The sequence below is a fragment of the Schistocerca gregaria genome, chromosome 5 (genome assembly GCF_023897955.1).
Source record: "Schistocerca gregaria isolate iqSchGreg1 chromosome 5, iqSchGreg1.2, whole genome shotgun sequence".
Classification (NCBI taxonomy): Eukaryota; Metazoa; Arthropoda; class Insecta; order Orthoptera; family Acrididae; genus Schistocerca; species Schistocerca gregaria.
The window spans coordinates 312,740,904-312,761,172 of record NC_064924.1 but is presented as its reverse complement, the minus strand read 5'-3'; the positions used below and the strand labels follow the sequence as shown (position 1 = coordinate 312,761,172).

The window sequence follows — 20,269 nt, the reverse complement described above, 5'->3', positions numbered from 1 at the left end:
GCACACAATTTTAGACGAACAGTTGGTAACAGGTACGTTCTTTAAATTAAAATACAGAACGTAGGTACGTTTGAACATTTTATTTCGGTTGTTGCAATGTGATACATGTACCTTTGTGAACTGATCGCTTATGACAACGCATGCTGTTACAGCGTGCCGGCTGCGGTGGTCTCGCGGTTCTAGGCGCGCAGTCCGGAACCGTGCGACTGCTACGGTCGCAGGTTCGAATCCTGCCTCGGGCATGGATGTGTGTGATGTCCTTAGGTTAGTTAGGTTTAAGTAGTTCTAAGTTCTAGGGGACTGATGACCACAGCAGTTGAGTCCCATAGTGCTCAGAGCCATTTGAACCATTTTTTTGTTACAGCGTGATTACCTGTAAATAACACATTAGTGCAATAAATGCTCAAAATGATGTCCGTCAACCTCAATGCATTTGGCAATACGTGTAACGACATTCCTCTCAACAGCGAGTTGTTCGCCTTCCGTAATGTTCACTCATTCATTGACAATGCGCTGACGCATGTTGTCAGGCGTTGTCGGTGGATCACGATAGCAAATATCCTTCAACTTTTCCCACAGAAAGAAATCCGGGGACGTCAGATCCGGTGAACGTGCGGGCCATGGTATGGTGCTTCGACGACCAATCCACGTGCCATATCCCGCAGTGAATATACAGAAATTAAACTCAGTGAAATACAAATTATTAATTTATTGAATATTCATTTTTACTTATAAATTTTCACATTAAATGTTGAAAGTGTACCCCTGTTGTTGAATATGCAATTCAATTCGTCTAATCATGTTTCCAAACACAAGCTGTAACATTTCTTCTGTAACAGAAGCAGTGAAAGTGGATATTTCAGTTCTCAATTCATCGATGGATTTTGGACGTTTTTTATAGACAATTGCTTTTGCTGCACCCCAGAAGAAAAAGTTAGTTGGTGTTAGGTCAGGCGATCATGGAGGCCAAAGTTCCTGTGAAATTATGGTATCACCAAAAACAAATGGTTAAAATGGCTCCAAGCACTAAGCGACTTAAATTCTGAGGTCATCAGTCCCCTAGAACTTAGAACCACTTAAACCTAACTAACCTAAGGACATCACACACATCCATGCCTGAGGATGGATTCGAACCTGCGACAGTAGCGGTCGCTCGGTTCCAGACTGTAGCGCCTAGAACCGCACGGTCACTCCAGCCGGCCACCAAAAACATCAACAAGCAATGACATTGAAACACGAGGTGTAAGCGCTGTTGCACCATCTTGTTGAAAATAACCGTTCAGTATTTCACTTAACACAAGTTCTCCTTTGAATGGGTACAGAATATCACTGCAGTATCGTTTTGCGTTTATTGTTTTGTTGAAATATATGGAAACCACAATCCGACGTCTAGAAATTGCAAACCAAACTCCTATTTTCACAGAATGAAGTGGTTCCTCATGAATACACAATGGATTTGCAGTACTCCACATATGAGAATTTTCAGAGTTCATGTACCTGGATAAATTAAACCAAGCGTCATCAGTGAAAAACGTTTCATTAAGAATATCCCATTTTGTTGAACGGAATTTTTTAACCATTGACAATAATGCAGTCTCTTGCCATGATCAATATTTTTCAGTTCTTGCACGAATGTCACTTTGTATGGGAAAAGTTCTAATTTTTTCCTTACAGCTGCGTGGGGCGTTCCGACACTAACATCGATTTCGTGGATGAGTTTTCTTGCTGACTTGTTCGGCCTCATGGACATTTTATCGGAAATATCGATTAATCTATACTCAGACAAAACTTTGGGACGACCACTTCACCGTTCATCTGTCACTGAACTCATAGTTCGAAATTTGTTAATCAAAACTCGCACAGTATCGCGATGTGAGAGTGTTGTCTCCGGAAAAACTGAATTAAATGTTTGATGGACTGAATCTGGGTATTTACCGCCAGATTTGAACACTTGTTCGACTAAAAACACACGTTCTTCAATGGTTAGCATTTTGACAGTGACAAAAACGAAACAAACAAACAAAGGAACTATTTTTAAACATTCACGTGAACACGTAACTACATACACCAACGATATTACTGACGCTGGCTGACATAAACTAAACAGTGGAATGTTGGGAGAGTCCACTTGAAGGGAAGTAACTCAGGCAGGTCAACAATCATACGGCAGGCGCGGCTAACAATCATACGGCACTGCGGAGAGACTTTTTGAACACCCCGTATAAGTGGAAAACCGTTCCGTCCCTAGCAGTCAGTGGTTTCGCTCCTGACGACGATGGCAGAGAGAGCCATCGAAAGCTTGAGAATTTTATTCGAATTGAAGTGGCTTGAAAACCGAGATTTTATGCATTTTCTTACGATTCCTCCAGTAAATCGCATTCTGGCCATTTGGTTCTCCTACAGCTAGTTTTATCCGGTCATTCATCTCTAGGTGACTCCAGGCAGCTACCAACAGCATAACATAACAGTGAGAGGCTCCATGACCATTCATGCACAGTATGCTACATTTAATTCCAACTGCATTTAGCTACAGTTTTCTGGCGCTGCGCCTTTCCTACAAAAAGTAGCATCATCTGCGAATAACCTCAAGGAGCTTCCGGCATTATCTACTACGTAATTTATTGTGATCAGTGATGGCCCTATGAGACTCCCTTTTTTTGCACGTCTGAAATTAGTTTTACTTTCAAAGAATTCACCCAGTAAGTGATCAAATAGGAATCATACTTTTATTTTCTTGGAAAACAATGGGGGAGGGGGGTCCCGCCGAGTCGAGGTGAAACTAATACGACACGTCCCTCACGTGTATCTGGAGTAGTTTTCCAGACTATCCAGAGAAACAAAGGAGTAATTTGGTAAAATTTTTATTTATTAACTACTTGGTCCAATTTGGTTTTTTTCCAGACAGTTGCACGAAGTTTTCAACAGAAGCTGTAAAGAATTAAATTTAAAAGAAAATGATGGTAATAACATTAACTGAAACTATACGAATGTGTCAGATAATCTGCTTTTATTAATACCACAGCACACGTGAATTCGTGTTAAACCGGAGAAAACAAAGCTCAGTGTTAAGAAAGTTGTACAGTGTACATATAATTTCACAATATATTTACAATAAATGTTCGTAATTGTCTCCACTGAGCTCAATGCATTTAGCTGCACGTTTATGAACTTTTTTTTCTCGTTTGTTTCACAGGATTGTTCTTAATTTCGTCTATTGCATTCACAATGCGAGAAAGTAATTAATGCCTCACTTGTATTGACTTTGTCAACATAAACTATGTCTTTCATCCACCCCTATATACAAAAATCCATTGGTGTTAAATCGGGCTATCCGGGTGGGCACAGACGTGTAGCACCACGACCAATCCATTTCTGGGGAAAATGTTCATTTAAATGTGTAGTAACGGCGTTCGTGAAATGTGGAGGCGCGCCGTCATGTTGAAAATACATTTGCAATCGCGTAGCAAGTGGAACATCCTCGAGCAAACTGGGCATTTCTTCTTGAATGAATTGTAAGTACGTCTTATCAGTTAGATGTCCTGGCAAAATAAAGGAGCCAATAAAGTGTGTGTTGATTGTACCACATCACACATTTATGCTAAATCGCTGCTGGAAATTGCGTTGCACTGTTGCATGTGGGTTTGCCACAGACCATACGTGCTCGTTATGTATATTGTTTGTATCATCTCGAGTAAGCTGTGGCTCATCCGTAAATAAAATGTATTTGTACAACTGCCGATTAGTATTTAAGCAGTTGCACAACTCCAAGCGAAGGGCATGGTCTCCCGGATGTAAATGATGTCCTTTTTGTTTATTGTAAGGATACAGATTATTGTACTTCAGTGTACACCATACCTTAGTTTGTGAAATGCCTAATCGTTGAGAGATACATGGTGTACTGGCATCCGGGATACCTTGAACAACATCCATAATATCCTCATCATCGTCTTCACGTATCGACTACTCGTTCTGTACGATTATGAACGCTAGGTAGAAAACCTGTCTAAATACTCCACTAATGATTCGTACATTCGCAGTCCTCCGAGTTGGATAACGTACGAGATATTCGTTAACTGCAGCCGTAGCATTACCATCACATTTGCCATAAATAAACACCATATAGGCGTATTCCTCTGTCGTGAATTTGAAAGGCATCCCTATTTCACAAATAATCTGCACACAACAACAGTTACTATGTGGTTTCACTTAAATACACTGGTGTTATTGTGTTCTTTCACTGAAAAATACAGAAAACCAATTCGTTTCAAAGTTAGGAAACTATTGAAGCAACTCACTAACGGTTGCCAACAACGACATAAACGCTGGTACATTCTTAATGGAAAGTAAACAGGTTTACTTGTATAATAATCTTTCCTCCTCTGAATGTTCTGGAAAACTACTGCAGATAAACGCCTGGGACATGTTTTATTAGATTCACCAGACCAATAACAACAAAATAAATGGAAATCGTAGTTTACTTTAAGCTCGTAAAATTTTGCGACGGCTTCATATTAGCGAAGTTGTTAAATTTCAGGCAAAATTTTTTACTAGCCGTAACTCAGTGACTAAACATTCGCGGTCCTATGTTTATATGAACTTTTTCCTTTAGCTTTACTTGTAGAATAACATATTAAAATATTTGCATATCTTCGTGAATCATGTCACCTAACTGTGCCACCTCAAATATCTCTGGAACAATAGGTATTCAAAAACGGTTTTCACCAGCGTGAACGTACGGAAGGGGCTTAGGAAACCAAATACTATGCTATATTTTAAAACGTAAACAAATACTATTTTCAACGCAAACTTGTGTATTTTTAAATGGACACCCCCTATTATTTCGCATGTAGTCAAGAGCAAGAAAAATCACAATAAAATGGCGTTAGTTGCATCACAACACGTCAATTACACCCCAAAAAATTGCGAAGTTCACGCTTGAAGTAAATGAAGCGCACAGATAGCGCACGTCTTCAGACTCAAGCGTGCACCTCACGTTGCCTGTGTCAGGGGCTCACACAATGGGAAGGTGCGCACAATGCACAAAATAAACAAGTAACACGTCCAACACAAAGTTATGTTTTTCAAGTTGTAAATGTATGTTTATTCTAGCGAAATGATAACTAGAGCTACAATTAGAGATAACACACTTGAATTCAATTTGCTAAACACATTTACTAGTACCATGTCGCGCCACAGAAACTGTATTGTTGTGCATTACATCCAGCGTAGAAAATACACCCACATCTTGACCAATGAAACTGTGTCACGTCAACATATGTTCGAAGTGCCCTCCGTTTGCATCAATACACGTTTGCAGACGGGTAACGAGAGAACGTTGCACATATTGCAGAGTTTCTACAGATATTGCCGCACACGACGCAGTAACACGATGTTGCGTATCCTCTATTGTCTTTGGGGGTACTTGATCACTGTCTCTCACCGCGCCTCAGAGAAAGAAGTCTAATGGCGTCAAGTCGGGGGGCCGTGCTGGACATCGCACAGTACCTCCCTGCCCCATCCACCTATTTGGAAACGTCACATCTAGAACTTCTCTGGCAACATTGTGTGCGGGACATCCATTGTGTTGCAACCACGTTGATAGACGAGTTTCCAATCCTAGATCCTCCATGAGGAGCGATAGTGTATGTTGAAGAAATGATGCTTATCGCTGTCCATTCAACGTTCCACGGTGAAATAGAGACCTACAATACAGTATGCAATGATAAAGCACCAAACATTGACACTCCACTGTCGTTGATGAGCAACTTGCCGAATCCAGTGGGGATTTTTCACGGACCAGTAGTGCATGTTCCGCAGATTCACATTACCATGATTTGTAAATGAAGCCTCGTCCGTAAACCACGTAATGCTTAGTAATACTGGATTACCTTACAACTGCTGAACTGCAAAACGATAGCACCCAATGCGGGATTCAAATGCATTCCAGTGCAGTTCTTGGTGCAGTGAGATATCGAACGGATGAAACCCATGCCGATGCAAGATTCTGCACACACCACTGTGGCTTATTCCTGCACCTCGTGCAATTTCTCGTACACGCACTTGAGGAGTGTGCACTACAGCAGCCAGAAAGCAATTTCGTTTCCATTGCCAGTCGCTGGCGTTGTACGTCGAAGTTTTGTGGGAGCCTAGCTTCCTGTTTGCTTGAGTGTCTTGCAGATGTTGCCAATGGATTGATACCGCTGATCCGGGTAGTGTTCAGCATACAGTGTCACAGCTGCGGTTGCATTTCTGTGACATTTGCCATAAATTAAAATAATATCTAGTTTTTCTTCATTACTGAAGGCCGGCATACCGATTATGTGACGGAAAGTGTAACAAGCCACAAGACAACAGGTTTTAATGTGGCAACGTATGTGAAGTACGTTACAATATGAGAGCAGCTCAGTAGAATAGATTAGGAGAGACTTGTACACTGAAGCTAGAGCGCACCGTGGTGATAATGGTGTGTTTATTGCAGGATACAGGTGCCAGTGCAGGCAACCCCTGCTCTGAGCACAGTATTACATGCGATACATTAAGTCAGAAACTGTGACACCGTTTCTATCCTTTACAAGCCACATATTTCAGAACTTATGAGGTTTAGAAACATGAAACCAAGTGTGTTACCACTAATTTTACCTCTAATTGTCATTTTGCAACAATAAACATTATGAGCAGGACATCCATCATTCTGATACCGCATTATTTGACACATTATAAGAGGTAGACCGGTACAAGTAAGACACGGCGCAAGAAGCTGCTAAACTATACCCCATTAGGAGTGCCATCAATGAAATATGGGCCAAAGATGTGTTGTCATATAATACCACACCATAAATTAACACACCTCTGACGTAGTACGTCAATCACATCACGATTACCGGCAGCATGAGGTGCACACTTGAGTCTCAGGACGCGAGCTAGTTGTGCGTTTCGTTTATTTCAAGCGTTGACTTCGCTTCGCAATTTTTCGGGATGTAATTGACGTATTGTGATGCAGATAACGCCATTATTTTTGTGAATTTTCATGTTTTGATTGCATACGAAATAATACGGGTTCCCATTTAAAAATACACAAGTTTGTGTTGAAAATAGTATTTGTTTACGTTTTAAAATTTCACATAATATTTGGTTTCCTAAGCCGCTGCAGGTGAAAACCGTTTTTTATATCTATTGTTGTTCCAGAGATATTTGAGGTTGCAGAGTTAGGTGAGACACCCTATGTGTATACTTCTTACCAATAATTATCATTGTAACTACTTTTATTACTGTTATTATTATTATTATTATTATTTCTTCCCTTTCTCAGACGTTATGTCTGGTTAGAAATGGAAAGTGACGTGGACCTTGATCAAGCGTGACTTCCTTTTAACTGTACAGTATATGTTACATTGCATTTAGGAACTTTCGGGTAATTGAACAGGTATGAATAATAACAGATTTCTGTAGTTGTATATATACGTTTTTATGTAGCTGTGTTGCTTTGAGGTACTGGTGGATAGTGTGGTATGACACCTGTAGTTGATAGTATAATTGGTACAATGTCAACTTTATCTTGATACCACATGTCCTTGACTTCCTCAGCCAGTTGGATGTATTTCTCAATTTTTCTCCTGTTTTCTTCTGTATATTTGTTGTATTGGGTACGGATATTTCGATCACTTGTGTTAATTTCTTCTTTTTATTGGTGAGTATGATGTCAGGTTTGTTATGTAGTGTTGTTTTATCTGTTATAATAGTTCTGTTCCAGTATAATTTGTATTCATCATTCTGCAGTACATTTTGTGATGCATATTTGTATGTGGGAACGTGTTGTTTTATTAGTTTATGTTGTATGGCAAGTTGTTGATGTATTATTTTTGCTGCGTTATCATGTCTTCTGGTGTATTCTGGATTTCCTAGTATTGTACATCCGCTTGTGATGTGATCTACTGTTTCTATTTGTTGTTTGGAAAGTCTGCATTTATCTGTTGTAGTATTGGGATCTTTAATAATATGCTTGCTGTAATATCTGGTGTTTATTGTTTGATCCTGTATTGCAATCATGAATCATGCCTTTTCTTAGCCATATATTGGATCCGTCTTGATCGATGTGTGGCTGTGTTAGATGATACGGGTGCTTGCCATGTAGTGTTTTCTTTCTCCAATTTACTTTCTTTGTATCTGTTGATGTTATGTGATCTAAAGGGTTGTGGAAGTGGTTATGAAATTGCAATGGTGTAGCCAATGTATTTATATGAGCGATTGCTTTGTGTATTTTGCTAGTTTCTGCTCGTTCTATAAAGAATTTTCTTAAATTGTCTACTTGTTTATAATGTAGGTTTTTTATGTCGATAAATCCCCTTCCTCCTTCCTTTCTGCTTAAAGTGAATCGTTCTGTTGCTGAATGTATGTGATGTATTCTATATTTGTGGCATTGTGATCGTGTAAGTGTATTGAGTGCCTCTAGGTCTGTGTTACTCCATTTCACTACTCCAAATGAGTAGCTCAATATTGGTATAGCATAAGTATTTGTAGGTTTTGTCTTGTTTCTTGCTGTTAATTCTGTTTTCAGTATTTTTGTTAGTCTTTGTCTATATTTTTCTTTTAGTAGTTCTTTAATGTTTGTATTGTCTATTCCTACTTTTTGTCTGTATCCTAGATATTTATAGGCATCTGTTTTTTCCATCGATTCTATGAAGTTACTTTGGTTAACAGATATGTAATATTCTTGTTTAGTGTGTTTTCCCTTGACTATGCTATTTTTCTTACATTTGTCTGTTCCAAAAGCCATTTTTATATCTTTGCTGATTACTTCTGTTATCTTTAGTAATTGGTTGAGTTGTTGATTTGTTGCTGCCACTAGTTTTAGATCATCCATGTATAGCAAATGTGTGATTTTGTGTTGGTACGTTCCAGTAATATTATATCCATAATTTGTATTATTCAGCATGTTGGATAATGGGGTCAGAGCAAGGCAGAACCAGAAAGGACTTAATGAGTCTCCTTGGTATATTCCACCCTTAATCTGCATTGGCTGTGATGTGATATTATTTGAATTTGTTTGGATATTAAGTGTGGTTTTCCAATTTTTTATTACTATGTTTAGAAACTGTATCAATTTAGGATCTACTTTGTATATTTCCAATATATGTAGTAACTATGAGTGGCGTACGCTATGAAAAGCTTTGGTAATCAATGTATGCGTAGTGTACCGACCTTTGTTTAGTTTTAGCTTGATATGTCACCTCTGCATCTATTATCAACTGCTCTTTACATCCTCGTGCTCCTTTGCAACAGCCTTTTTGTTCTTCATTTACAACTTTGTTGTGTGTTGTATGTGTCATTAATTTCTGTGTAATGACTGAAGTTAATATTTTGTATATTGTTGGTAGGCATATTATGGGGCGATATTTAGCTGGGTTTGCTGTGTCTGCTTGATCTTTAGGTTTCAGATAAGTTATTCCTTGTGTAAGTGTATCAGGGAATGTGTATGGGTCTGCAATGTAACTGTTAAATAATTTAGTTAAATGTGAATGTGTTGAGGTGAACTTCTTTAGCTAGAAATTTGCTATTTTACCTTTTCCAGGGGCTTTCCAATTGTGTATAGAATTAATTGCTCAGGTGACTTCATGTTGCAAAATTATCACTTCAGGCATTTGTGGTATCATCTTGTATGTGTCTGTTCCTCCTTGTATCCACCATGCATGCCTGTTATGTTGTACCGGGTTTGACCATATGTTGCTCCAGAAGTGTTCCATGTCTGTTACGTTTCGTGGATTGTCTATTTTAATGTGTGTGTTATCTATAGTCTGGTAAAATTTCTTTTGGTTTGTGTTGAATGTTTGGTTTTGTTTCCTTCTGTTTTCACTTTTTTTGTATCTTCTAAGTAGTTTGGCCAAGGTTGTAATTTCTGCTTCTTTTCATCTAATTGCTCTATCGCTTCTTGTTGTGAGATTTTACCTAACGTTTTTAGTTTTTTTTCTGACATTTCATTTCTTATTAACTGTGTTAGCTGTCCGATGTCTTTTCTCAGGTTTTTCTATCCTGATCTGTAGCCTGGGTTGCCATGTTGGTTTGTGGGTTTGTTCTGTGTGTTGGTTGGTTCTGATCTCTGCCTAGTGTTTATATTTAGTGTAGTGAGTGCTCCTACATAAACCAGTAGTTGTAACTCTTCCATAGTTGTTTTCATTTATTTTGTTGTGTATGATTGTGTTGATAGTTGTTATTGTTGTTTCGACTTATGGGTTATTTGGAGGTCTATGCAAGAATGGTCTAATGTCTGTATTTGTGTCTTTGTATTCTATATATGTCAACTGAAATTTTTCTTGTATATCTGACATGTGTGTCACTTCGTGTTCTATTTGTGCTTTTTCTGGTGGCTGTCTTAAGATTTCGTTTTCTTCTGATGGTTTAATTGATGCGTGTTGTTCTTTGTTTTTTGCTCTGGGATGTTTGAGTCCATTACTGATTGCAAGTTGTTTTTTTCCAGTACTTGTTGTACTTTTTCTTTGATGTTTTCTAATTCTGACTGGGGTATCCTGTTACTTTCGATTATTACACGGATCTGATCAGCTAGTCGTTGTTCTGTCAAAAATTTTAATTCTGGGTATCTGGTAATAAATGTTGTGTATACTTTTGATCTATATCCAGTTGTGTTGGTTCCTAGGTTTGTTGATTGGTAATAACAGAACATGAGGTGTCGGTTAACTTCATCTGACTATCTCATCTTCTGTCTTTGTTTTCCGCCTATGGTGGTTGCAGGAAGCATATCCTGCAAAACACCTCTACTTGGATTTAAATCATTTTCCAGTTGGCTAGCAGTGTCGTTACCGTTGTGGGCGGGCATACGGTTCAAGCGTCGTCCCCGACCATGGCGGCGCTGGTACGAGGCTTCTTTAGTTCTGTCCTGAATCAACTAATCACACTAAAAGGGGGGTTAGCCTATTAGTGGTTTGTTCTTTTCGTCGCCTTTTACGGCTGGCAGAACATACCGGAGGTCTGTTCTTTTCCCGGTCCTCCATGGGGTTTATTATTATTATTATTATTATTATTATTATTATTATTATTTATATTACTATGTTGAAACATGACATTGTAATCAACCTGAACATGTAAGAACTTCAAAAAATGCTAAAATTACGACGTATTATGTGAACAGGGAGAGTAGATCTAAAGAAAGCAATAAAACAAATAACGAAAAACTTCCATTCCCCTAACACTTAATTATTTTAGATAAAGGGTGTTGCACTGTGAAGTTGATATGTTTCCTAAGATCCTTGTGTCTTAGAATGATAAGTGGAATATAATTGTGAGTTTCTTTTATTTTATTTGATCATCACACTTTTGACTGGTTAGATGCCTTTGCTTATGTCATCTATCTTATGCTAACGCTTTCATCTGTTTCTAACTAATACATTCACCATACCTAATGATTTGTTATACACATTCTTATTTTGTTCCTGTGTCCTTGAAATACTCCCCTTTTTACTTCTTCTAGGAAGAAGTCAACTATCCCTGGGTGCTGTAATAGATGCACTAGCCAACTGTCCCTTCCCCTGGTAATAGCTTTGGATAAACTACTTCCCATGTCTGTTATTAATATCAGCTAAATTACACAACTAACAGACGTGTATGGAACCTGTGAGGTTGTTTCTCGGAATTAGACTCTCACGGGATAATTAATTTTCCTGAATCCACTGGTTATAGACCTGAAGCTATTGTACATTTAACACATCAAGTTACTGCGAAACCATCCATTGAAGCCTAAGATTTCCTTACACCAAATCAGCCAAATGCAGCCTCTGAAAGTTTAGAGCACACGTATGTATGAATAACTGCATTTTCTTCATCAATTATGCCTTTACTACATTAAATTGTTTCTATCCTTGAGCACAGGAACTAAAACAGCACATTCTAGAAAAAATGGAACTTCCTCACACCATAACGAGTACGACTGAAGTGTTGTGTGCACACCATTTGGTGATAGCAACTCTAGGAAAACGACACAGCGAATTAAGGTAGTTGTGGGAGCTAGAACATCCCTTATAGCATCACGCAGTGAATACCTGTATTCCTTGTCCTTGCAAGTAACCGTCTTGAAGTGCGAGTCGATCTGTCGGACAAGCGAGCACCCCGAGGCACATGCAGCTCTCCATCTGTCGCAGCAGCTGGATGAAGCGCCGTCGCTGGGTCAGCATGAAGAGCCACTTCCAGAAGGTGTCCAGGTGGATGCCCAGCACGCTCATGTCGTGGATCAGCCTGTCGATGTCACCATTGGCGGCCAGGAGCAACGGCGTTCCCACCACCTCAGCCAACAGCTGCACCAGGAACATTCCAAACAGCGACAGCCCAGCGGTCATTGCAACTACCTGCACAGTGGAAGGCCAACGATTCACTGTACTTATCGTAGCCAAGAACTCTGGAAGCACAGCCACACTCTCTACTCCCACTCCCAGATAATTTATATGAACTAATAGGAGCAGGGTTTATATTTCCTTAAACACTCAGTTTGATGTTAGCCTGTTCGGTGTCGGCGCCTCACGCACCACAAACAAGTCTCAACTGTCTGTACCCATTCCACTTTCTAAGATATTATGTTCACAGCACTTGATTTTCGGCGAAGTTCTGCCCGTTGTTTCCCACTATAATAGCAGTTCTTCTGGAACTCTGGTCATTATGTGGCACACATCGAATGGACACTGCTTATGAAAACAAACTCTGATTTCCTGTACATCCCGGTGATGTACTCTGTATTATCTGACCCCAGACGCCAGGCGCGAGAACAGCTTTCTTTTCTTACTTCTGCTCAACAAAACACAGCTCTGGCTGAGTTTACCTGCCTCGCATTTCCAGTCACACATGGAGGCGACAGTTGTTTTGCGAAGAACACTGTGGGCGGACTCATTCGCCTACAGCGTGTCCCTCGTATTCAGTAGCGTTCAGTCGGCTTTCACAGTGGCCAAAATCAAAATATATGTAGCTTTGTGTAGTTCTGTGTTGGAAACCACCAGTACTAATTCCTATGTCATTCATCAGTGGGTATTAATTTATTCTGGTTTAATTTGTTCCTCTCTTACGGGTTTTACACAAGTTAAGTTAGAGTTTGGTAAAAACAGTCGCATAACATTAGATTGAATGACAGACATGGATACCTCATTCGATTCTGAACAGGAAGCAAAGCTGACAAGGATTTCGTAACACAAGGGCGTGCAAGAATAGCCGAAAATGATCAGAGTAACTTTTTGCCCTTGGGCCAGAAATGGCCCTTAAAATGCGGAGGAGTCAGAGTTGATTAATGGGATTATGTTGCATAAAGAATACTCAGGAACCTGCTGCATTAAAGACGTGGGAAATAACCACAGGAAATGTCACTTCTAATTGAAAATGCGTTATGATAATCTCTGCACTGGTAAAAGATTTCGGTTTCGTCCCATATTTGGACCTCTAGGAGGGGTTTGCCAATGGGAAGGTAGCCACAAGAAAAAGACAAAAACCAACGGAAGCATAATATTCCATCAGTTGGAACATGAAACGTCCACAGTTGAAATGTGATACCAAAACTATAAAGTCCGAAAACGGAGATCTAGAGGCCGAAACTACACTCCTGGAAATGGAAAAAAGAACACATTGGCACCGGTGTGTCAGACCCACCATACTTGCTCCGGACACTGCGAGAGGGCTGTACAAGCAATGATCACACGCACGGCACAGCGGACACACCAGGAACAGCGGTGTTGGCCGTCGAATGAAGCTAGCTGCGCAGCATTTGTGCACCGCCGCCGTCAGTGTCAGCCAGTTTGCCGTGGCATACGGAGCTCCATCGCAGTCTTTAACACTGTTAGCATGCCGCGACAGCGTGGACGTGAACCGTATGTGCAGTTGACGGACTTTGAGCGAGGGCGTATAGTGGGCATGCGGGAGGCCGGGTGGACGTACCGCCGAATTGCTCAACACGTGGGGCGTGAGGTCTCCACAGTACATCGATGTTGTCGCCAGTGGTCGGCGGAAGGTGCACGTGCCCGTCGACCTGGGACCGGACCGCAGCGACGCACGGATGCACGCCAAGACCGTAGGGTCCTACATAGTGGCGTAGGGGACCGCACCGCCACTTCCCAGCAAATTAGGGACACTGTTGCTCCTGGGGTATCGGCGAGGACCATTTGCAACCGTCTCCATGAAGCTGGGCTACGGTCCCGCACACCGTTAGGCCGTCTTCCTCTCACGCCCCAACATCGTGCAGCCCGCCTCCAGTGGTGTCGCGACAGGCGTGAATGGAGGGACGAATGGAGACGTGTCGTCTTCAGCGATGAGAGTCGCTTCTGCCTTGGTGCCAATGATGGTCGTATGCGTGTTTGGCACCGTGCAGGTGAGCGCCACAATCAGGACTGCATACGACCGAGGCACACAGGGCCAACACCCGGCATCATGGTGTGGGGAGCGATCTCCTACACTGGCCGTACACCTCTGGTGATCGTCGGGGGGACACTGAATAATGCACGGTACATCCAAACCGTCATCGAACCCATCGTTCTACCATTCCTAGACCGGCAAGGGAACTTGCTGTTCCAACAGGACAATGCACATCCGCATGTATCCCGTGCCACCCAACGTGCTCTAGAAGGTGTAAGTCAACTACCCTGGCCAGCAAGATCTCCGGATCTGTCCCCCATTGAGCATGTTTGGGACTGGATGAAGCGTCGTCTCACGCGGTCTGCACGTCCAGCACGAACGCTAGTCCAACTGAGGCGGCAGGTGGAAATGGCATGGCAAGCCGTTCCACAGGACTACATCCAGCATCTCTACGATCGTCTCCATGGGAGAATAGCAGCCTGCATTGCTGCGAAAGGTGGATATGCACTGTACTAGTGCCGACATTGTGCATGCTCTGTTGCCTGTGTCTATGTGCCTGTGGTTCTGTCAGTGTGATCATGTGATGTATCTGACCCCAGGAATGTGTCAATAAAGTTTCCCCTTCCTGGGACAATGAATTCACGGTGTTCTTATTTCAATTTCCAGGAGTGTGGATAGAGGAATGACCAGTGAAATGAAATGAAATACATGGTCAGGCAAATATAGTTTAGCAATAACATCAGAAAATAGTACAAATGGAGTAGGATTCTGTAGGGCAAAGAATTGTGTTACTGTGATTGTTTAAGTCATAGGACCCGTTTCATCAGAATTAAAACCAACCCCACATCAACAACTACAGTTCAGGGATACATATGAATGTCGCAAGCATGGATTAGAGTGTATGTCTCAGGACTGAACTGGTAATTCAGTATACATAAAAAGATGAAAATACAATATCTAAAGGATCGGAAACCCATAGTTCGGGAAGGAATAGAAAGTAGATTTACGAGGGAATGAGAACCCAGCAATAGGAATGAGAAAGTGCTAAGGTTTCTTGAGTTTTCAATTAATTTCAGATGGTAATAGTAAATATACAGTGTAAAAATCACTTGCAGAGGTGGTATACATGGCCAGAAGACACAGGGAGATGTGAGATGCGGTATACAGGGTGGTCCATTGATCGTGACTGGGCCAAATATCTCCTACTGAGCAAGCTGGATTCTGACCAGGACGGAGCTGCGATGATTAACTCTTATCTTTAATAACATTTACTGAAGCAGGATAGCAATAAATTATTACAAATTGTCCCATGCAGACGGATAGAAAAACTAATTGACAACATGTTAGCAGGAAGGACATTTACGATAACTACAGGAAAAGACACTAGCTGTCCAAAAGTATTGAATAATGGCTTACCACATGGATCTGCAATCGCTCCTTTATTGTGTAATTTATATATAGATCTATGTTCCTTCAGCATAGCCCAGAAAGTTTGGCTATGCGGACGACTGGACAGTAGCTACTCAACACTTCTGATATAGACATCTAAAGCCAATATTTAAGTATATGGAGGCTCCAACCAAACTCAAATAAAACAGAAGTTTCATGTTTTCATCTGCCCAACAGATTGGCACACAGAGCCCTCTATGTCTATATTGAGGGAGACAAACGTAATAATAAGCATCCAAAATACCTTGGGATCACGTTAGATAGGACACTTTTGTCTAAGAAACAATTGACATGAACAACTGCTCATCTTAAAAGCAGGAACAACATATTCCATAAACTCTGTGGCACTCGTTGGAATCGTCAGGGGATACTCTTCGGGTATCAGTATTCAGATTGCTACACTCAGCAGCACAGTACTGTGCTCCTAGCTTAATAGTCCACACGTAAGAAAGACAGATGTACAACTTAACGATGCCATGCGAATTGTAAGTGTGTCAATACGATCTGCTCTCACGTACTGGTTACCTACCTTGAGTCACAATCCACCTCCTGATATCAGAGGGAGGGGTGGGCTATTGCGTAAACACCAGTAGATTGCTGATAACGCCGACCTTCCAGTACTGAACTATGTATTCCCCGCGGAGTGAAAAAAACTAAGTTCAAGATATTCCACTCTCATCACAGCCAAGACTCTAGCAGAAACTAATTCAGTACCATCAGTGAATGGAAGTGCTGCTGGCAACAAAACTGTCTTCCACAATGAATCAAACTGCCTTTCATACAGAAGCAACCTCCTGGATTTGACCAGCCTCTGGCAGTTTCGACCAGCCGGCTACTGTGACCGAGGTGTTCTAGGCGCTTCACTCCGGAACCGCGCGACTGCTACGGTCGCAGGTTCGAATCCTGCCTCGGTCTTGGATGTGTGTGATGTCCTTAGGTTAGTTAGGTTTAAGTAGTTCTAAGTTACAGGGGACTAATGACGTCAGATGTTAAGTCCCATAGAGCTCAGAGCGGACCATGGAAGATGTGCAGACGGTCTCTACAAGCGGAGCAAATTTTTATCGCTATCAGAAAAATGCTCATGTTGTATCACCATGTCCTGTACGCACATGCCTACAACGAACCTGTAAAGATTTCCTCACAGCGACGAGTGGTGTCTTGAGATAGAGTACGTAAAAGACCTTGATATTTGCATATAGCGGTTGTCTTTTTCTATGAATAAATCGCTGTTTGACTGTGAATAACGGTGTTTATCTTCTGTGCTGTCTACATTTGCTTTTATGCCATTATCAAGTACAATCCTAGAAGTTATGTTAAGGCAGTCCAAAGAAAACAGTTGGAGAGCTGTGTTTAAATGTTGACATGTTGTATGTTAACTGGGGACCTAGAAACGATGGAGAGGCTCCGTCCCCGCCGCAGCCTCAGTGGTCCACAACCCCGCGACGACTACCTCAGTCCACTGCACCCCTCCGCTGCCCCACACTGAACCCAGGATTATTGTGCGGTTCGGCCCCCGGTGAACCCCCCCCCCCCCCCCCACCCTGCAGGGAACGTCTCACACCAGACAAGTGTGACCCTATGTTTGCGTGGTAGAATAATGGTGGTGTACGCGTACGTGGAGAACATGTTTGCGCAGAAATCGCTGACATAATGTAGAGGAGGCGGAAAAGGGGAACCAGCCCGCATTCGCCGAGGCACATGGATAACCGCATAAGAACCAACCACAGACTGGCCGGCTCACCGAACCTCGACACAAGTCCGCCGGGCGGATTCGTGCCGCTCCGGAAAGTCGTGCGTTAAACCGCGTTGTATTGTTCGTTGTATCTGCTCTGGGCGGACGTCGAAAGACATCCGTTTCAGTTCGTTGTTGATCCATTAACTCAGTTATTTTATTACAGAGGGCAGCTAGCCCTCTGACCGAACATGCTGTGCTACGGTGCCGGCTCCAACAGGGCGGGCAACGTTGACGTGTAGTAGTTTTGTAATCTTTGTATGTATGTTGCCATACGACAAATAAATAATAATTTCCTCCCGTAGAGTTGATTACATTTATTATAATGCGCGTAGAAGCATTTAATCAGGCATTTTTACTCGCTCCATACCTGAGTAAGGGATAAAACCAAAATACGCGGCACAGTCTCAAATGGTTCAAATGGCTCTGAGCACTATGGGACTTAACAGCTAAGGTCATCAATACCCTAGAACTTAGAACTACTTAATCCTAACTAACCTAAGGACATTACACACATCCATGCCCGAGGCACGATTCGCACCTGCGACCGTAGCAGCAGCGCGGTTCTGAACTGAAACGCCTAGAACCGCTCGGCCACATCGGCCGGCGGCACAGTCTCAAGAATGCTCAATTGACGTTCGCAGTACATGCACGTAGATGTAGATATAAAAAAGCTAAACTCCACCCGAACAGGCCATAAAGGCCCAAGGGTACCAACCGGCCGCCGTGTCATCCTCAGACCACAGGCGTCACTGAATGCAGATATGGAGGGGCATGTGTTCAGCACATCGCGCTCCAGGTCGTATGTCGGTTTACGAGACCGGTGCCGCTACTTCTCAATCTAGTAGCTCCTCGGTTTTGTCTCACAAGGGCTGAGTGCGCCCCGCTTGCGCTCGACAGATCAGATGGTCACCCACAAAGTGCTAGCCCAGCTCGACAGCGCTTAGCTTCGGTGATCTGACGGGAACCGGTGTCACCATTGCGGCAAGGCCGTTGGCAGATGTAGATATGTTTGCAGGCAATTCAGCTTAAGCTGTCGCAACAAAACGTCATAATGGCTCAATTCGCTGCGCGATCAGCCACCGCTGGAAGTCAGTAGGTACCTTGAGCACATTGTTACTGAAGACAGAAGACGACCACATCCCCGTGGTCGCCAGGGGCCTGAGGATCGGCTCCAGATAGACAATCAGGTCCAGGCACGGTATGCCGCTCGCCAGCACATTTGTCTGCAAGTCCTTTCCCGACACGGCCATGTTGCACGCCAGGCCGCGAGTGAGTGGCTGCCAGGATCCTCAGTCACGCGAAACGCCGGAACATACGTAATGCCCCACTGGCCGACGTTCCCTCGTGTACAATTAATGATCGCCGTATCGCACACAAAGGAATTTCTGTGATCTCTGAACGCATCTAAGCTGAACTACGGAATCCGAAAGACTGCATATTAAAATAATTGCGAGAAGAAGTAACGTTAAACTTTAGCACTTTAATTAAGCGCCGCGTGATAAAAATACGAAAGGTATTCGAGCTCTCCGGTTCTTTCATGGATGATGTAAATGAATTTTAAGAAATTCTCATTAGAGGACCAATTAAAAGAGAATACATTTTCTCATATTTGTATACTTTTCAATATTAGAGCGAAGTAACTCAAATAAGTTTTTAAAAGTGTAACTGTCGATTCGGAGAAAGGAACAATACCGATAACTGAGTGGTATAAGGCACTGAACACCCCTATTTAATACCACCGTTACATGTAATGTTTGAAGTAATCGCGGAAATATCCGACCGACTTACGTACTATGGTACGCACGGCTCCCTGTACCATCTTTCGTAAATAAGTTTGTTGACAGCAATGGCATCTAGCCACAGAAATGAGAAAATTTATATATATCTCAAATCCAGGTTGGACTAGGAATTAACTGTGGTAGCTGAAAGAAATGGATAGAAATCCTTAAAAATTTGGTACTATTTAACTTGAAAATACACTCAATGGAAAACTGTTAATTACTTTATTTTCTCGTGATAAGATAGACGTCGAATTGATATTTCTGTCCACACCAAGATGTGCACATCAGACTAAATCGTCTTCGTTTTTAGAGACTTTCGAGGAGGAAAATCATAGGTCTCAGCGTCCTCATTAAGGATATTTGAAGGTCTGTGTCCAAGAACATGAGAGCGTATTCGGTCTGGAGCAGCGACCGCAAGTAAATATCAGCGACGTCGAATGTAAATGCGGTCCTCAGACTTACGCATTGGGACATGGCGCCTCTAACCGCACGGTCACTCCGCACGCCGCAGATTTCTATTAGTTGAGCAAACAATGAGTATTGTGACAGTACTTATAACAAAAATGAACATTTTCTGAACTGATACACTAAAATGATTATTTCTTCTTTTAAAATTATACATTTTTTAATATCAAAGATAAATTTATATAAAATGTAAGTGTAAGAAATAATTTCTCCGAGAAGTTATTTTTAAGCAGACCAGTCGCTCTAAGAAAGAGTTTTTAATTTTTTTCAGTTGAGTGCAACTTAACGACTGATTTCCCTGACCAGCAACATTCAGCTCTGCACATTTCAAATTCTGGAGTTGACAGATTTCAAGCGATTACAGGTAATGAGAGATTCACCGCTTCGTTCGCCCTCAATGGTGAATCTAAAGCGCCTCTTCACCTATAAAATCCGGCACGCACCAGTTTCGGTAAAAGGCTACATACAATATGTCCGCTACACTCCTTGTGTGTAGGCGTAGAAGTCT

General features: G+C 41.9%; 1 protein-coding gene across 1 annotated transcript in view; it reads right to left on the bottom strand.

Annotated features, from left to right (window-relative positions):
• The window catches only part of LOC126273326 (odorant receptor 83a-like), a 74,989-nt gene extending 55,219 nt beyond the window's left edge, over positions 1-19,770 (bottom strand). Inside the window, exons 1-3 of the mRNA XM_049976872.1 lie at positions 19,759-19,770; positions 18,616-18,792; positions 12,048-12,350 (exon numbers count right to left, since the gene is read on the bottom strand). Of these exons, the coding sequence (XP_049832829.1) occupies positions 12,048-12,350; positions 18,616-18,792; positions 19,759-19,770 (492 nt within the window). The remainder of the gene's footprint in view (positions 1-12,047; positions 12,351-18,615; positions 18,793-19,758) is intronic.
• Positions 19,771-20,269: the final 499 nt, after the last annotated feature.